Source organism: Podarcis liolepis (genome assembly GCF_965112155.1).
Source record: "Podarcis liolepis genome assembly, chromosome: 1".
Classification (NCBI taxonomy): Eukaryota; Metazoa; Chordata; class Lepidosauria; order Squamata; family Lacertidae; genus Podarcis; species Podarcis liolepis.
The window spans coordinates 52,154,189-52,169,390 of record NC_139554.1 but is presented as its reverse complement, the minus strand read 5'-3'; the positions used below and the strand labels follow the sequence as shown (position 1 = coordinate 52,169,390).

At 44.2% G+C, this 15,202-nt stretch overlaps 1 protein-coding gene across 1 annotated transcript in view; it reads right to left on the bottom strand.

Annotated features, from left to right (window-relative positions):
• Positions 1-6,004: 6,004 nt before the first annotated feature.
• SYT13 (synaptotagmin 13) overlaps positions 6,005-15,202 on the bottom strand; it is a 30,506-nt gene continuing 21,308 nt past the window's right edge. Inside the window, exon 6 of the mRNA XM_083464914.1 lies at positions 6,005-14,173. Coding sequence (XP_083321040.1) covers positions 13,866-14,173 — 308 coding nt within the window. The 3' untranslated portion in view covers positions 6,005-13,865. The remainder of the gene's footprint in view (positions 14,174-15,202) is intronic.

Genomic DNA, 15,202 nt, shown 5'->3' with positions numbered 1-15,202 from the left:
ATATTGAAAGCACCTTCCCTTTTTTAAAAAATAATAATATTTATTGGAAATTTAAAGTTACAGAAAAAAGAGAAGAAGGGAAAGCAAAGAAAAAAAGAGATTAAACAATACAAATCAGTAAAAAGAAAATAAAAAGTACCAAACATACAATACACCAAAATCAAAATCAAGAACAAAAAAATAAATTTAAAAACAAATCCAATATTCCCATACCCTTATCTTCATTGACTTGTTTCCTCGACCTCCTCACACCTCCCTTTTTTGTATTCTAATTATTAATTATCTCAGCAAATCCTTTCCATCTTTCACTGTATTCTGTCCTTTAGTTGTCTTAATTTATTTTAGCCTTATCTTACCATAAAAAAACCCTAGAACTTAAAGACTTATATATACATAACTCCTTATAACATTTCTACTAAAGCCTAATAGTTTCATTCCAAGATTTTCCTAACAGTCATTAATTTTGCAATATTTCTCTAAATGAATTTTTAAACTTTCTGCCAATCTTCATCCACCGTCTCGTCTTCCTGGTCTCGGGTTCTGTCAGTCCTTTCTATCTGTTCCATCTAGTCCATCAACCTGGTGATCTTATGTCCGAGGCTCTTAACTCTTTTCCATGTCCCTTCTGCAGATCTTCTTCATAATTGTACCTGCACTTTACTTTGTCTTCTGCTGGTCTGAATTTCCAATTTTCCGTTCTACTCACGGGTACTTGTTTAGAGTCCAATTGTCCACAGGAAAAATGTCAGCGCTCTCTGACAACAGCAATGCGGCTTCACTCCGTGAAAAGAGCAATCGATTCAAAGCACCGCGCCGCTCACCCCACGTCGCTCTGGATCCCCATAGCCGGGTTTCCCCGCGAGTAGGGGAGGCGCTAAAGGTGCCAGCCGAATCCCAGGTCCACAGGCTTCTCCCGCCTGTGGTTTTTGATGGGTCTCCGCCTCACCGTGGCGGTCCAGACCCTGATTTTCACGGAGCGGGTTCCTCCAGATCAGAGGAAGCCCGCCATTGCCGGTGGCGCTAACCCGGAAGTCTTGAAAGCACCTTCCTATGGTCTTATGGCGGATATTTTTTTAGTCTCTCTGCTGATGGATATTGTCATGTAGGCTGGCTTCCAGCTGCAGTGACTCCTTGTTCCAGATCTATAGAGATGGGCTCTCCAAAATTCACCTCCAAAGATATCCCCTCAGTGCCACAAGTGGCTCCAGGGACGCTTGCAGCAGAGCCTGTCCAATTAAGGAGTGTAGAAGTCTTCTTATATGGATTCGCCCCCTGAAATCTTTTCTAAAGCTCCCCAAATTAAGACAGCATCTGATATCAACTACCACAATACAATGTGTACAGCAAGCGGATTCTGGGGATGGCTAAGCTCTTGGTCAAGCAGGTGTTAACATACCCTGCTGGAGATACCAAGCCCATTTGGTGAGTGACAGAGTTTATTCCTCTGGGCCCAGTTCTAGTAGCACAGGATCTCCCTGAAACTTGTGAAAGACATGTGGACAAAACCCATATCATACGTCATTGCTAGAAAGCTGAAAACAATGTCCTGTTTACAGTGGTAGACTTGCACTGTTGTCTTGTACTTGCCTGCAACTACTGCTCTTCAAGTGGCTGTCAATGCAGTCTACCCATCTTCTCCATGTAGAGGCTTTGGGGGGGGGCTATAAATTGTGGCAAGGGTGGGGAGCATTTTTCACCCCCAAGGGCTGCGTTTCTGGGCAACGCTTGGAGGACCACATGCCACTGGTGGGTGAAGTTAAAGACCAAAGTGAACATGACCAGAAAGGTGGCTTTTGCCATAGGCTAGTTTCTGGACACACACACACACACACACACACACACACACACACACACACACTTCCTCCATTCAGGCAAGCAAGGAAGCATCCAGCCTCAAGGACACATTCCAGCAAAGCAGAGCCATTCAGGGGGTGTCTTGGGGAAAAGTTCTCAGGGCAGGATAGCGTGGGGGTGGGCTTTAAATGCAATAAATACTTTTTTTCAGTTTTGGATTGGTGAATGTAGTTGTAAACAGGAAGCGCACACCTATGTGTGCATCTGTCTCTTACTAGCAAATGCTTTTTTTTTCGTAGTGGGAGTTTTGAACCAGCACTCAACCATTTAGAAAAGGGCAATGGTACACAACATGGTGCCCACCAGACGTTGCTATACTACAACTCCCACAATTCCTGAACATTGGCCTTGCCTCAGCAGCTTCTCACCACTAGGGGGCTTGCTTTCTCATAATAGCCTTCACCCTCTTGACTGGATCCTCCTGGAGATGGAACACAATGAAACCTCATTTACTAGCTCTCTTCCTATCACGACCCTTTATTCCATCAATGCATTGTCTCCCTGCCCCCGGCCTTGAAAGTGTGAGGCTGTCTGTTATACAAAAACAGCTTTTTGATATCTTCTAGCACCCTCTAATCATGAACAAATGGATTGGTGTTAAAACTGCCTTGAAAGGCTATATTCTATTGAAGACAGGAAGAACCCATCCCTTTCGTTCAACCCTGCATTGTCTCTTATCTGAGGTGGAAAAGCACAGCAGAAAATAATCTTGTACAGCATTAAGCCAGGCTCCAGCTGTGAAGAGAATACACATGTAAAAATGAAGGTATGGCTCCTCATTAACTGATGGAGTTTTTTATCTACTCTTTTTAATAATGTCTCTGTTTACATGGCTTTGCTTCTATATTTATAGATATTGATCCAAGAAACAATACAAAGAAATAACAAGACAACTGCTTGGGTAAGGAGTTTTCAATTGACATTTCCAAGGGAGACGGAGTGCTGTGAATTTTCTGTTAAGGAAGCTAACATGTTTCTATGGAGATAGTCACTACCCTCTCCATCTCCATTTCTCCATCTCCCCTTCCACATTTCCTTGAATCCCAAGAGGTTCCATGAGGCAATAGCTAAAGGGCAGTGGATACATTGAGCAAACTACACATTCCTGCATATACACAAAGCCATGGGTGGAGAACCTTTTTTGGTTCCATGGGCCAGTTGCTTATCAGGATCTGCCTTGCAGGCGAAATTTGGCAGGTGGGTGGGATTGCCCTCCTGTCACAATCCCTTTTGCTCTGCTCTTAAAAGGGATGCGGGTGGCGCTGTGGGTTAAACCACAGAGCCTAGAACTTGCTGATCAGAAGGTTGGCAGTTCGAATCTCTGCGACAGGGTGAGCTCCCGTTGCTCGGTCCCTGCTCTTGCCAACCTAGCAGTTCGAAAGCACGTCAAAGTGCAAGTAGATAAATAGGTACCGCTCCAGCGGGAAGGTAAACGGCATTTCCGTGCCCTGCTCTGGTTCGCCAGAAGCGGCTTAGTCATGCTTGCCACATGTCCTGGAAGCTGTACGCTGGCTCCCTCACCCAATAAAGCGAGATGAGCGCCGCAACCCCAGAGTCATCTGCGACTGGACCTAATGGTCAGGGGTCCCTTTACCTTTACCTAAAAGGGAAGTGGGATGGGGCTTGCAAAAGCCTTTGTCAGTCTCTACTCCCTCCTTTTAAGATCTGAGTGAGGAAGGACTCAAAAGGGAAGGAGAGCAACTCACAAAAGCTTTTGCAAATCTTCTCCCTCTTGCCTTTTAAGTCCTTGAGACTTGGAAAGGAACCTTCCCCCTCCCTTTGCTTTTCAAGTCCCTGGTGTGGCCAATCTTAAGGGGCAGGGAGACTTGGAAAAGATAAAGACAAATACATGCTGTCTGAATTCAAATGAGGAAAATATAAAGTCAGGAGTAAGCAAAGAACAAAATTGAATTAAATACCACTAATCCCAGTTGAAGATCCAGTAAGCAGGCAAAGCAGGTCCAAAAAAGGCAAAACGGTAAAGCAGATAGTACCCTGGATAATTCCATGAGGAGTCTGAGGCTACCTGGGCCTCCAGTGATAGAGCTGAATCCAAAAATGGCCCCAAACTGCATTACAGCAGGCAGTTGACCAATTTCTCAGACATGGGAGCCACTTGCTTCTGTCTTGCTAGAATTCAAACTCAGCTTATTTTCCCTCATCCATCCCACTGCTGCATCCACTTGCTTCATTCAGATGTTATGGAGAAATAGGGCTGAGTGCCACCAGCATTCTGATGGCACCTTGCCCCCAAACTCCTAATGACCACTCCCAGTGGCTTCATGTAGATATGAATAGCATTGGGGATAGACTAGTGTCCTACTGTTATGTGGTTACATAACAGCACCCCATAGTTCAACCATGAGGGAAATGAGAAACATTCTCCTACTGTTACACCCTGAACTAGGTCCCATTGGTAGAACCAGAACCACTGAAATACAGTGCCCCCAGTTCCACAGGGTAGGTTCAGGAGGATGTTGTGGTCCATAGTATCACAAGCTGCAGAGAGATTGGGAAGCGGGAGCAAGGTCACACTCCCCTTGTCCCACTCTCTGTAAAGGTGACCCATCAGGGTGAACTAGGGCGACTCACTGAACCCAGGCTGGAACAGATATACAATGCCTAAATTGTCTGTCATGCCTACCTTGAAAAAATGAAATTACTGTCTAGAATTACCAGGCTCTACAATTATTTCTCTGAAGTCCAAGTTACCAATTGAATATTTAACTATGTAAAGAATATAAAGCACTAGGTAAAAAGTTAAAGGTAAAGGACCCCTGGAAGGTTAAGTCCAGTCAAAGGCGACCATGGGGTGTGGAGCTCATCTCACTTTCAGGCCAAGGGAGCCGGTGTTCGTCCACAGACAGCTTTCTGGGTCATGTGGCCAGCATAACTAAACTGCTTCTGGTGCAATGGAACACCGTGACGGAAGCCAGAGCACACAGAACCACCGTTTACCTTCCCGCCACAGCTGTACTTATTTATCTACTTGCACTGGTGTGCTTCTGAACTGCTAGGTTGACAGGAGCTGGGACAGAGCAACTGGAGCTCACCCCGTTGCATGGATTTGAACTGCTGACCTTCCAATTGGCAAGCCCAAGAGTCTCAGTGGTTTAGACCACAGCACCACCTGCGTCCCTACTGCATCTGATAGATACATTGGTAAGGCCGTCTCCCCAAGAGAGTGTTGTCTGTCAGTGATAGTATCTGGACTCAGTGCTGATTTAAAATTGTTGAGGAAGGCCTGTATGCTATGTCTACATTGTTGTTTAGCTACTTATAGTGTCTACAGGCATAGGCAATGTGGTGCTCTCCAAATATTGTTGAGCCAACAATTGGCCTTCCTGGCTGGGGCTGATGGGGTCCAGTAATGGGGTCTGAAGGGCACCATGTTGGTTAACCCTGGTCTACAGAGTGCCTATATCCCCAGAGCCAGGTACAGTTCTGAAGCATGCATCTATGATCGTTTATCTTTAGATCTGCTTCTCACTCTTTAGCAGGTTCATCAGGAGACATCAGTATATAACATGACAAATAGCTTACAATGAGGCAGCTCCATCTGGTCCGAAAATACAGAAGAGAACTAATTGCCAGATTCCAGCATCAACTTCTCTGCTGTTTATAGATGTGAAGGGGGTGGGGGAGGCCTGCCAGGAATATTGTTCTATGTGGTTTGGCAACCTCCTTACGTGGGTGTCACCAGTTATGTGCCTGTGGGTACATGTTTGGTCCAATTTCTTCCCCATTCCCCACCACTGAAATTAAGTTTGAAAGAAGCATTCTGTTGTAGCCAATAAAATGAGTTGTGTTGTGTGTGTTTGTGTGATGGTCATGGCAGTCTTGTTGGTTTTCAAATGCTCCCATGGGCCTAAATAGGTTGGCAACCTACGTTCTTAGATGCCTTGTCACCTACAATGTTTTATTGCTCAGAATGCCTTGATCAGGATTAATTCCAATCTTCAAATGTGGGTGAATGAGGGGGGCTTCATTTTTTCAATGTGTTGCATTATCACTGCAGTGATCTTGGATCATATAACTGGCTGATGCAGATAACTGTTCAGCCACTCATGAAAACAGTCTTTCTGAAGTATGACTGATGCACTGTGGGCAGAGCTGGGAGGGCATCCAAATAAAAAGAACAACTCATTGATCCAACTTTTGTATTATTTATTCGTGGTTGAATGTTGTTGTTTGTGCAGTAAAATTAGACACCAAGTCTCATGCTTTTATTTTGTACTTTGAACAGTGAATACGACAACAACAAATATTTGTTTTTGTACAATAAAGAGATAATTAATCCATAGGGTTGGTCCACATGATCTTTCCTCTGAGCCTGGCTATTGCATTTTAATTTATTTGTCGTTGTCCCCTTCCTTTGAGATTTTATTACACAAGTGCTAAGGATTATGTGCTATATACATCTAATTCTTCACACTGTGATGGAACAAGCTTTTGAATCTGACAGTGTGTGCCCCCAGAATTTTGAAAGTAGATGTATCTTGACACATCCCAGACAGATCTTCAAAAATGCAGATCCAACAAGGCAAAGACATAGCACCTTGTTGCCCTTATAAAGGTGAGTTGGCTGGACTTGGTAAATCTGACTAAGGTGGGCTTTTTGGCATTGAATCTGCACAATGCACTTTTACAGATGGTAAATGAACTTCATGTACAGGACACTGAACAGCAAGGCATTACATTACAAAGCAGAAATAAATACAAGTGAAACCAGCATTTTGAGGTGACCTGGCTGGATAAGATCTAACAGAAAGTCACACCACAATGTTAATTACAATTCTCATCGCCATCAATAATGGACAAGGCAGCTGGTTAATGTGGAAAGAAGTGCTCAGTCTGGCCAGTACCAGGGTACTGCAGATGCTGTGCTTGTCCAACAGGGTGAAATGAAGCATCCATTCATTGACAGTCTTCCTGTAGCAGACTCAAGTGCTCTGGCAATCTTCAAACCAACTTGCAGTTAATGTTGTTAAAGACAGCATCCCTGTTCTCCTATGTGCTCACATCATTTGGCATAAAGGCCACAACTGGGTAAGCCTTGTGCCTTTGTTCTTGAATTTGCACCCAATCTCAGCACTGTGCTCTCCCTGGCAATTGCCTTCATCCTCTCTGTGGCCCAGCTCCGTGGTTGTTGGACCCTTGCAAATTTTAAACGTGTGCTTTAGCTGCACCACCAGAAATCTCCAGTTGGGTCACAGTGTTTCAAGTTGATCCACTAGACTGGCAGGAAAGCTCTCCATGTACTTTTCAAATACTGGATGTGCTTACCCCTCAGCTGATATAATTCTATGCTGTTGGGTTCTAAAAAGTATTACAAAACTCACAAGGAAGCTACAAGTAAAGATACTGGATTGGGTTCCTTGTCCTTGAATTGTGAGCCCTACAGACAGGCAATAGCTCTCCACTGTTTTTCATTATCTTCATCTGACAGTGTTCCACTTGTTGCCCCATACAGTGAATATGTACACCAAAATAAAGTTAAGTGGTGAAGCCAAGGTAGTTCAGGAATATTTGCTGATGTCCTTACTGGATCAGGCCTCCCTGCATGTCTCCTAAAAGGTAGTCTTTCTGTGACGCTATGTCAACTCCCTGATTGAGGGAGGTGCATGGGTTGACTTCAGGCACCATCCTTTCCTTCCTTGACCTCCTTCCCTCAAGAAATGATTTGCACCTTCAGAAGCAAACATGCCAATAATCCGTCTGTCACATTTTCTCCCTGTCTCATAAAACTAGAACACGGGGTCATGTAAGGAAGGTGAAGGGAGGACCAGGACAGACGAAAGGAACTAGCACCTGGTTCTTCTCACATCACATGGTTCAGTTATGGGATTTGCTACCACAAGATATAGCTATGCACACCCACTTGGATGAATTTAAAAGGGAATTAATCACATTCATGGAGAGTAAGGCTATCAACAGTCATGATAGCTGTATCTTACCTCCAGTATTGATGCAGTATGCTGCTGGGGACCAAGCATCAGGAGAGGGCTATTGCACTCATGTTCTGCTTTGTACTTCTCATAGGTATCTGGGGCTCCTATGCTGAGCTTCCTATATTCGTAAGCGCACGTATTGGGATTTGAGCCCCCCTCTCTTAACCAAAGGCTTATGCAAATATATTCTATGTGCCATGACTCACCTAACTGATGCATCTGTTGACAAGTTCTTCAAGGCAATTAAAAATGCAAAACAAAAACAAAAAAAGCCCCAACTTAATTATGCACCTATCTTTTCCAGGGACAGACGGTAGCGACTGGAGTTCTATAGCAGCTTTTGAAATTTCATTTTGAAGCTAGCATAATGACGCCGATCAGTCTCTCGTTTTAATGTTCCCAGTTAGAGCAAAAGAGAGAACGGGGGTTGGAGCCTTGGTATGCAAATGTTGAGAATTAATGCAGTACCCAAGGTCTCACAGGAGCAGCTCACACAGAGAAGATAGTATGTAAAACAGCAGCTCATATCCAATAGCCAAATTAAGCTGCTTTTTTAAAAAAGTCTTATCAAAATATATAGCTTCGCAGTCCAATCGTTTTAATTAAAAGCTCAGTGATGTCTTCATTTGTCTCTTCCCACTCCTAGAATCCCATAGCCCTACAATGGCACATGGAGTTGGTTATTGCATTTGCAGAAAACATACATTTAATGTTTGTCTTCTTAAAAACCTCAAGAGTTGAGATCCCACAACCGCAACACAAAGAGACTCCACTCTTTAATACTGCCTTAAGAATCAGGAGGAGGTCAAATGGGGTGGTGTGGGTGTGGGTGTGCAGGTGCACATTGGGGTTTGGAAGGTTTTTGTTTGGGGGGGGGGATGCATATTTCTATAATACACTGCAGGGAAATTCTAGCTACTGTGCAGAATATCACGTTCCAGATCCTTTCCCCAGAGGCCACCTAATGGTTACATCAATAATAAATAAAGATGAAACAATAGTTTATGCAAGTGGCATGAACATAGTACTGGCGATATGAGCTGTCCCACATGTGTATTTTCAAGGGCTTTAATGAATACTTAGGAATCCTACTGCTTCTTCAGTTAATGTACATGACTACAATTCATAAGTTGTGCTTTTCCATGGGTTGGGCTTAAAATAGGGCAGCTCTGTCTGCCCATAAAGTATCGCAGCTGCAGCCCTGACTGCCAGACTCAAACACAATCCCATCGTGATGTGGTTTCTCTCCACCACCCCTAAAGTGCGATGGATAGTGCTATGGCTTCACTACAGTCTGAACTGGATCTTTCTACTGTTCAGCTACCTGCTGGCTGGTAGTGTGTTTGTTAAATCATTCAAATGTTAGCCACTGGGTTATGGAGAGACCACATATAAATACACCAAACAAACAAAACTGTTCAGGGATGATCACCAATAGGGGACCTCCTACCCACTCTTCTGCCACTGTTAGTTACGATTCTGCACTATTGTCCAAGTTAAGAAGGGGTGGACTGCTAGAAACCCTGCACTGTTTATCCAAGCACTTTGCAAGCCAAGCTGGAGACAAGGGCAATAAAGAAAAAAAACAGACTGCTTAAGAGAGGACTGTGCCACAGAGTCTGCCTTTGTGTCCCTCCTAGCCCCCAAGCTAGACAGGATACTCTGCAAGTACATCTTGCATAGCACTATCCCCCAATAAAGAGGGCAGTGGAAGGAGGCCATAGAATGGGCTTTCTTGATATTCTTTCCAGCCTGGAGCAGCCAATATCTAAACATTGGGAGACAATGCCTCTGTTTTCTGTTATATTCCTCTTCAGCTGTAGTGAGTGGCATCAAGAGCCCTCTTCAGGCATTCGTAATCAGTGTACCGTATTCCTGTGAGGGGAGGCCAAAGGGACAAGTGTCTTTCTCACCCTCCATAAGTTGTGTGAAGTGGAAAGACTTCTGGATTCATGGAGGCTCTTCCCACATAGAGGTTCTCCACAAGGATGATTATCATGGTGTACAGATTATGAATGCCTGAAGAAGACTAAAGAGGACCCTGATTTTGACCCTGAATGCACAATGTAAAATGTTCATGTATCTGAAAACTGAGAGGGCAACTAAAAACTAAAGCTAATAGAATGGCTTTTCCACCTTTATTATTTGTTTTATAAGCAAAATATTTCTGCTTGAATGATTATAGTAGACATTTCTGCAGAGCGAAGCCAGCTCTTTGTTTTGAGGAGATCCGCTGAGGAAAAATACAAGCAGAGACCTTTGTCTAACCTGAAATGTTTGATGACATTCATGCTTGAGCAAAAATACTTTCCTTCCAACTGTTTTTCCAGGTGTTCCAGTCTGAAATGTGTTCATAAGCGCTTAAACAATGACTAAGGCCCTCATCAACATCTTCCCTCGGGCTTATTATTTATAGTTCCTCCAGTCAGCCCTAGAATCTTCCAGGGGAAGCTGACAGCTGAGAATATAAAGAACTGCAGGAAAGATATAAGCTTCTAAATTAATAATTGCAACAATAATAAAATACTACAGTGGTTACCTGACCACCCTGGATCCTACACAAGCTTCTCTTCCTTACCTCCAAAACTTTCCCATAACTTTGCACCTCAGAGCCAGCCCTTCCATTAGGCAGTGTGAGGCAGCTATCTTCAGAGGGTGAAGGGAAGCAATGGCAGCCCTCTCTTGACATTTTTTTTGGAGTCTCCTCACTCCCCTGTAGCAACTTCACCTGCTGGAAAATGGAGCTGTCCATGTAATGTAACTTGTCCTATACTCCCTAAAGCTAGCTAACCTTCTGTCCCCAGGTATGCTGAAGGACTCTGTCCCATCACCAGATTAAACTGGTGCTCTGGTCAGCTTCTGTATATGGAGGGGAGGGAGCATGTCTCGGGTACCAGGCCAGCCCTAATTATTTCTTATATGTTGCAACATTCCTACCTGTGGCCTTTGTACATCTGGCTCCACTATCCTCAGTTGTCCAAAGGTCTTCTGCTTCCTGACATGATTCTGCCTTTTCATTCTTTCTTGTTTCTCCTTATGCCTGGAACTGAGTCCTACAGCACCTCTGGGGGTACACCTCACTTACTTACTTTAAATCTTTCCTCAAAACCCACCCTTTCCATGGAATGTCCCCTGAGACAAAGTGCCCTACATAAGGCATTCAAACAAGATAAGGTTCAAACAAGACATGCTGTGGGTTTCACACTGTCTGCCACATGTAAGATTAATATCTGCCTGCTGGACAGAAGTTATGGGTATGTCATCAGTGCAATGAGTTCCTGGCATTCTGGGAACAAGTTTGTTCCCTTGAGCCCAAGGTAGCTGAACTGGAAAAGCTGAGAGAGGTAGCAAAGTTAGTGGATGAGGGATGAGGTCTGCAGGGACATTATAGATACACCCCATTCTCATGATAATAGCTGCCTTGCAGTTATGGAGAGGGTGGGTCTTGGAGAAGGAGGGTATCACTATGAGGACTGGAAAACAGCCAATGTAATACCATTTTTAAAAGGGATCTGGTGGTGGTGGGGAGCCAGGAAATTACAGGCTGGTTAGCTTAAAGTCTGTCCCAGGAAAACTGGTGGAAAGTATAGTTAAAGATAAAATAAGCAAGCATATGAAAGACAAGCCTTGCTTAAAGAGAACCAGCATGGCTTCTGCAAGGATAAGTCCTGTCTCACTAATCCATTACAGTTGTTTGAGAGTGTCCAGAAGCATATATAGAACTGATCCAGCTGACATAGTGTACTTGGACTTTCCAAAAGCTTTTGACAAAGTACCACACCAAAGACTACTGAGTAAAGTTAGCAGTCATGGAAGAAGAGGAGAAGTTCTCTTGTGCACCAGGAAGTGGTTGTGTAACAGGAAGCAGAGAGTAGGAATAAAGGGACAATTCTCTCAAAGGAGGGATGTAGAAAGTGGACTCTCCCAAGGATTAGTAGACGGACCTGTGCTTTTTAACTAGTTCATCAGTGATCTAGAGTTGGCGGTGAGCAGTGGGGTGGCCGGATTTGCTAATGATCCTAAATTGTTCAGGGTCGTGTTTTTTCTTTAGCATTTTGAAGGGATCTGACAAGACATCTTCAAACTAAGTGAATGGGCAATAAAATGCCAAATGCCATTCAATGTAAACAAAAGTAAAGTGATGCATGTCAGGGCAAAACAAATGTCAGTCACATATGCACTGGCAGAGTGTGATCAGAAACGAGACCTTCAGGTAGTGGTGGATGGCTCAATGAAGACATTGAGCCAACTATGAAAAGGGCAAATTTTGTGCTAGGGATCATTAGGAAAGGAATTGAAAATAAAATGCCATTAAACAAATCTATGGTGAAAATACACTTGGAATACTGTGTGCCGTTCTGGTTGCCTCACTACAGACAGGATATTGTAGAGTTGGAAAAAAATCAGAAAATGGAAACCAAAATGATCAAAGGGACAGAGTGACTCCTCTATGAGGAAAGGTATTTTAGTGTATTTTAAGTTTACAAGAAAGGCGAGTGAGAAGTGACATGATTGATATGTATGAAATTATCCATTCCACTGAGATAAAAGTTTTACTCCCTCATAACACTAGAACTTGTGGGCATTGAACAAAGCTGAATTTTGGAAGATTCAGGACAGGCAGAAGTACTTCTTCCCACAGCACATAGTTAAACTATGGAATTTGCTCCCACAAGAGGCTGTGATGGTCACCAAATTAGGTAAAGATAAAGAGACCCCTGACCATTAGGTCCAGTCGTGGACGACTCTGGGGTTGTGGCACTCATCTTGCTTTATTGGCTGAGGGAGCCGGCGTACAGCTTCCAGGTCATGTGGCCAGCATGACTAAGCCGCTTCTGGCGAACCAGAGCAGTGCACGGAAACACCGTTTACCTTCCCGCCGGAGTGGTACTTATTTATCTACTTGCACTTTGACATGCTTTCGAACTGCTAGGTTGGCAGGAGCAGGGACCGAGCAACGGGAGCTCACCCCGTCGCGGGGATTCGAACCGCCAACCTTCTGATCAGCAAGTCCTAGGCTCTGTGGTTCAACCCACAGCACCACCCACGTCCCTGATCACCAAATTGGATGGCTGTAAAAGAGGATTAGACAAATTCACAGAGGTAAAGGCTACCAGTTGCTACTCTCTGCCCCCATGGTCGGAAGCAAAATGCTTCTGAACACCTGTTGCTGGAAACCACAGGAGGGGAGAGTGCTGTTGTGCTCTGGTCCTGCTAGTGGGATTTCCATAGGTCAGGGCAAAACAAATGTCAGTCACTGTTGGCCACTGTGACAACAGAATGCTGGGCTAGATGGACCACTGGACTGATCTAGCAGGCTCTTCTTATGTTTTTAAGGGCACTTCCAGAACATTCTATTTTCAATTTGGATCCAATCTCACACCAGCAAATTCATGTTGCATAATTATAGTTGATTGGGAACTCTCGCACAACAAACCCGCTTCCCCAAAAGATAAGGTTTTTTGAAATAACGAAAGTGACAGGAAAATGCACTTGGAAGTGTGGCATAACCCTTGCTTTGATGCAATGTTATCTAACCTCCTCCAATCAAATCATTAAGTAGCCAATGTCAACTACACTTTTTGTAAACCACTTTGTTGTTTTTTCTTTTACAGTCAAGTGGAATATAAATTTTATGAAATAAATCAGTAAATAAATACTCCTCCTGTAAACAGATCACTGAATGATGGATGCTCCATAAATAGACCATCCATTAGCGCTCTAAATGTCTTGAATCAGATCACTTTTCATCTCACTTTCCGCAAGTAAATGTTACTTGCTACTCGGTTGCACGGGTGCAGAAGACCCATATGTAGAAAGCAAGAAGATGGTCCTGCAAAGAGAAATGAGTCGCTGGCTACTTTTCTCAGCCCATTTCCAGAATGTTCTTACAGCAGAAACAACGAAAGACAACACCGATAAAACAAGACTTGTGCTTGTGAATGTGTCCATTTCATGGTTTTCTGGATGTTGAAATAGATCTCATTCCCCGCCCCGCCCCACCCAGCCCTGAGACCAGGTCTACTGGACTTGGGCTGGTTGGCCTGTCTACCTCCATAGCTACATGTGTAGCTGGTGCCACATAGCAATCTGCCTTCTGGGGTTCCTCAGCATCTCTTCCCAGTGGTTCCTTTCTGTGCCGGTGGCATGCAGGCCAAGGCTGCACTTCCCCAGTAAGCGGTTCTGCCCATCCTCTCCATCCTGGCTTAGCATCTCCAGCTCCACACTGGAGGCACACAGCAGGTCGTGGGGCACCTCAAACATGATCATTTCGTTCCAGACAGGGTTGATCTTGTGCTTTGCACGCTTCGTCTGCTTCTTTTTCAGTTTCAGGGACTGGTGCTTCAGGGTCACCTTAACAGATATATCTGCAGGGACAGGGATATAGATAAAAAGTGGTCATTTGATACCATTTCCTCCTGGCCTTCGAAAATCTTATTGGTAAACTGCAGCAGTCATTGAGGGCCAAACTAGATGTGGCTGTGGTGGGTGCTGGTTCTTTTCATGCGTCAACCCAATCCTTGTATAAGGCAGGGAATGGGGGTCTTGCTCTAACAGTAAAAGGAGACCAAGGAAATGTACTGCTGATGTCCATCTCCATCCCATTCCCTTGATTCCTAGTAGGAGAGCTGGGAGCAGAGAAACCCTACTGAAACAAGCAACTGTGGAAAGTTAACGGGTAGGAGAAGTTTCAGTGAGTGACTTTTGTGTGTTTCTTTTTGTGTTAAGGGGTGTGTGTGTGTGTGTGTGTGTGTGTGTGAGAGAGAGAGAGAGAGAGAGAGAGAGAGAGAGAGAGAACACTGTATAGGAACAGGGTGGAAATGGGAATGACAGTCCCATCACAACTAGTTTGGCTCTAAGTTTCTGACATCTACCATAACATAATATACAATCCATACAGCAGGCCCTGTGGCCCTCTTGGAGTCCAGCCCCTATCAGCCTTAGCCAGTGATGATGGAAGTTGGAGTCCAGCAACACCTGGAGGACCAAAGGTTCCCTCATCTCTGCTATATGCAAATTCATTCATGAAGCTTATTGTAACACTGCCTGCCACGTGTCATAACATGCGTAAGATTTCTGCTTGTCCACTTTGTTATCCCTTCTTTTAGTGCTACAAGGTTGCGCTACTGGGCACAATTGATTCACTTATGCTAATAAAAGGCCATGTTGCCCAAAGCTGAATGGACAAGCAAGCAGACATTAGGCATTGCTGGCTGGAAAGCTTAATGAAAGGCATTAGAACGAACAATACAGAGCATTTAGTCAGGACTTTAGAGTGTTCCAAGTACTCCATATCTTAGCGAATGTTACAGCGACACTGTGAGGTAGGTTAATATTGTTATCTTCAAATTACAGTGGGTAGTGGGGAGCTGAGACTCAGAGGCACTAGCTTGCCT